The sequence below is a fragment of the Petaurus breviceps genome, unplaced genomic scaffold (assembly GCF_028583685.1).
Source record: "Petaurus breviceps papuanus isolate PSGF00001 unplaced genomic scaffold, PetGlider_PUasm1.0 462, whole genome shotgun sequence".
Classification (NCBI taxonomy): Eukaryota; Metazoa; Chordata; class Mammalia; order Diprotodontia; family Petauridae; genus Petaurus; species Petaurus breviceps.
This window is the reverse complement of record NW_027186347.1, coordinates 198997-201613: the sequence shown is the minus strand read 5'-3', so window position 1 is coordinate 201613 and position 2617 is coordinate 198997. Positions and strand designations below refer to the sequence as shown.

Genomic DNA, 2617 nt, shown 5'->3' with positions numbered 1-2617 from the left:
CAAAATTAAAGTTGAGCAAGTTGAAGCTTATGACTCTAACATGCCTTACACTCCTGAATCTGCTTCTGACCTTTCAAACTTTGAGACCGTGTCCCAAAATAGATACTTTCCATCCCACCAACACTTTGTAGCTTCTATTTGTGTGTTCTCTTCTCCCACTGGAAAGTAAGCTTCATGAGGGCAGGCAATAGGTTTTTTCTTTTTGCATTCCCAGTATTCAGCACAGTATCTTGTATATAATAAATATTTAATAAGTGCTTGTTGTCTTGCTACAATTCAATTGGACAATACAGCAAATATCCTGGTGAATAAATAGTTGAATGGTATTGCTAAGCATTTTTCCACTTATCTCTTTTGATCCTCACAATAACAAGTTGGAAAATGAGATTAAAAGAAAGAAAGAAATGACCTTTATGATGAAGAGATTTTTTTATAAACAAGGAAGCTCCTGCCTTACCAGCTTTGCCAGAGCTGCCTTCATGTCCTTGTTCCTGAAACTGTAGATGACTGGGTTTAGGGTGGGGGGCACCACAACATAGAACACAGACACCAACAGGTCAAGCACAGAAGGGGTGTCAGAGGTAGGTTTTACATGAGCAACAAAAGCAGTCGTGAAAAACACCGTGGTCACCATGAGGTGGGGCAGGCATGTGAAGAATGCTTTGGACCTGCCTTTTGTGGATGGCATCCTTAGAACAGTGGAAAAGATGTAGACATAAGAGATAACAATATAGATAAAACAGCCGAGACCCAAAATCGTAGTTGTAACTGTGGTTCCAATTTCAGCAAAATTTGGCTGCGAACAGGAGAGTTTGAGCAAATGAGGGATCTCACAGAAGAACTGGCCAAGCTCATTGGTTTTACAGAAGGGTACAGAGAAAGTGCTCACAGTGTGCATGATTCCTGAGAGACTGCCATTGACCCAAGAAGCAGCTGCCATCTGCACACAAGCTCCTCTGCTCATGAGGGTCTCATAGTGCAGGGGGCAGCAAATGGCTGCATAGCGATCATAGGACATCACTGTCAGCAGAATCAGCTCAGTACAGGCAAAAAATACAATACAATAAGTCTGGGTGGCACATTCATGGATAGAGATGGAGTTGCTGTGGGTCAGGGAGATGAGGATGGATTTAGGTACTGTGACAGAGATGTAGCAGAGGTCTATGAAAGACAAGTGCCTCAGGAAGAAGTACATGGGCATGTGAAGGTGCTGGTCGATGGTCGTGACAAGGATAATGAGCAGATTCCCCATCAAGGCTGCCAGATAAATCAGGGAGAAAAGCACAGCATGTAAGATCTGTAGCTCCCAGACATCAGAGAAGCTCATGAGGAGGAAGTTGGTGATGACTGTGTGATTGGCCATCGTCTTCCTAGGGACACAGAAGAAAAGATGGGAAGGGATCAGGGAGACATAGCTCAATGAGCTAGGGGAATCATGGGATTCCTTTTTAAATTAAAAGTCCTGAAAGGGAAAATAGCCTCTTGGGTCATCTTTGAAGACCTTTTCCATTCTTATGAGCTTCTGCTTAGATGCAGGGGTCAATCATCCTCTGAATGAATCCCTAGCTGAAGTTGTGTACTGCCACTAAAAGACAGGGCTTGAGAGGACATGCCTTATTCTTCCCAGCCCAGTTCCATGTCTTTTCAGATGCCCTTTGCAGAAGACAGCAATATATAAAATGGATCTTTGACTGGAAAAGAAGAATGGAAAAGCAGAGATGTAAACCAGAGCATAGAAGTCATTTCTACAGAATATTAGGATGCACAAATATAGGGGCAGTGAGTGTCCACAGAAAGATGTTCAGTCTTGATAAGGGTCCACCCCTACAGCAGTTTGTTCAGCTCTAGGCTGCACAATATTGTATAGAAAAGTCTAGAAAAACTGGAGGAGATCTAGAGATTGACTACCATGAATTCAAAATCATTTTATATATGTACACAGACATTTAAATAGAACTTAAAACTTCAAAAAGTAGATTAAGTGGAAGAAAAGGCATTTAGGGAAGGGAATGAGTATTCATATATTGTGCCTACTATGTCCAGGCATTGTACAAAGTGCTTTTCTGCCTTCCTTTTCCTTCTTTACTTTTTTTCACACATTTTATCTTATTGTTCCTTACAATCAATGTGAGGTAGGAGATATTCTTACCATTTTACTATAGAGTATACTGAGGCAAACATATTGTAAATGACTTACCAGTACCCCAAAGCTAATAAGTATCTGAAGCCAAAATTAAATTCAGATCTTCCTGATTTCAGGTCCAGTTGCCACCAACTACCTCAGGTTTTTGCTATATTCCAAGCACTACTAAATTTCTAAGTATAACAAATATAAAGACACCAAGACAGTCCCTTGTCTCAATGAGTTCATTCCTTCTGGAGTAACCAGGAGAAAGATCATACATAGAACAAAGAGTTCTACTGCAAGACAGAAGGAAAGGTCTGAAAATTCTAAGACTGCAACAGTGAAGCCAATAGCAAGATTCAGGAATCCTTAGTATTCAGCAGCAGGTCAGATAATAGTGCTTGCAGGTCTAGAGGGTAGACTGACAGGAACCATGGTGTGCCTGCTGGTCCTCTGTTTCACTGGAATACTTGCTATTGATCATTTCCAGAA

The 2617-nt window shown here is 41.2% G+C and overlaps 1 protein-coding gene across 1 annotated transcript; it reads right to left on the bottom strand.

Annotated features, from left to right (window-relative positions):
* Nucleotides 1-430: 430 nt before the first annotated feature.
* LOC138171728 (olfactory receptor 14A16-like) lies at nt 431-1549 on the bottom strand. The gene has a single exon (XM_069101361.1). It carries the CDS (start codon nt 1361-1363, stop codon nt 431-433), a length of 933 nt encoding a protein of 310 aa, XP_068957462.1. The 5' UTR covers nt 1364-1549.
* Nucleotides 1550-2617: the final 1068 nt, after the last annotated feature.

Excerpts from the sequence above, each read along its gene's own strand:
- LOC138171728 (XM_069101361.1), bottom strand. The coding sequence starts at position 1,363 with ATGGCCAATCACACAGTCATCACCAACTTCCTCCTCATGAGCTTCTCT.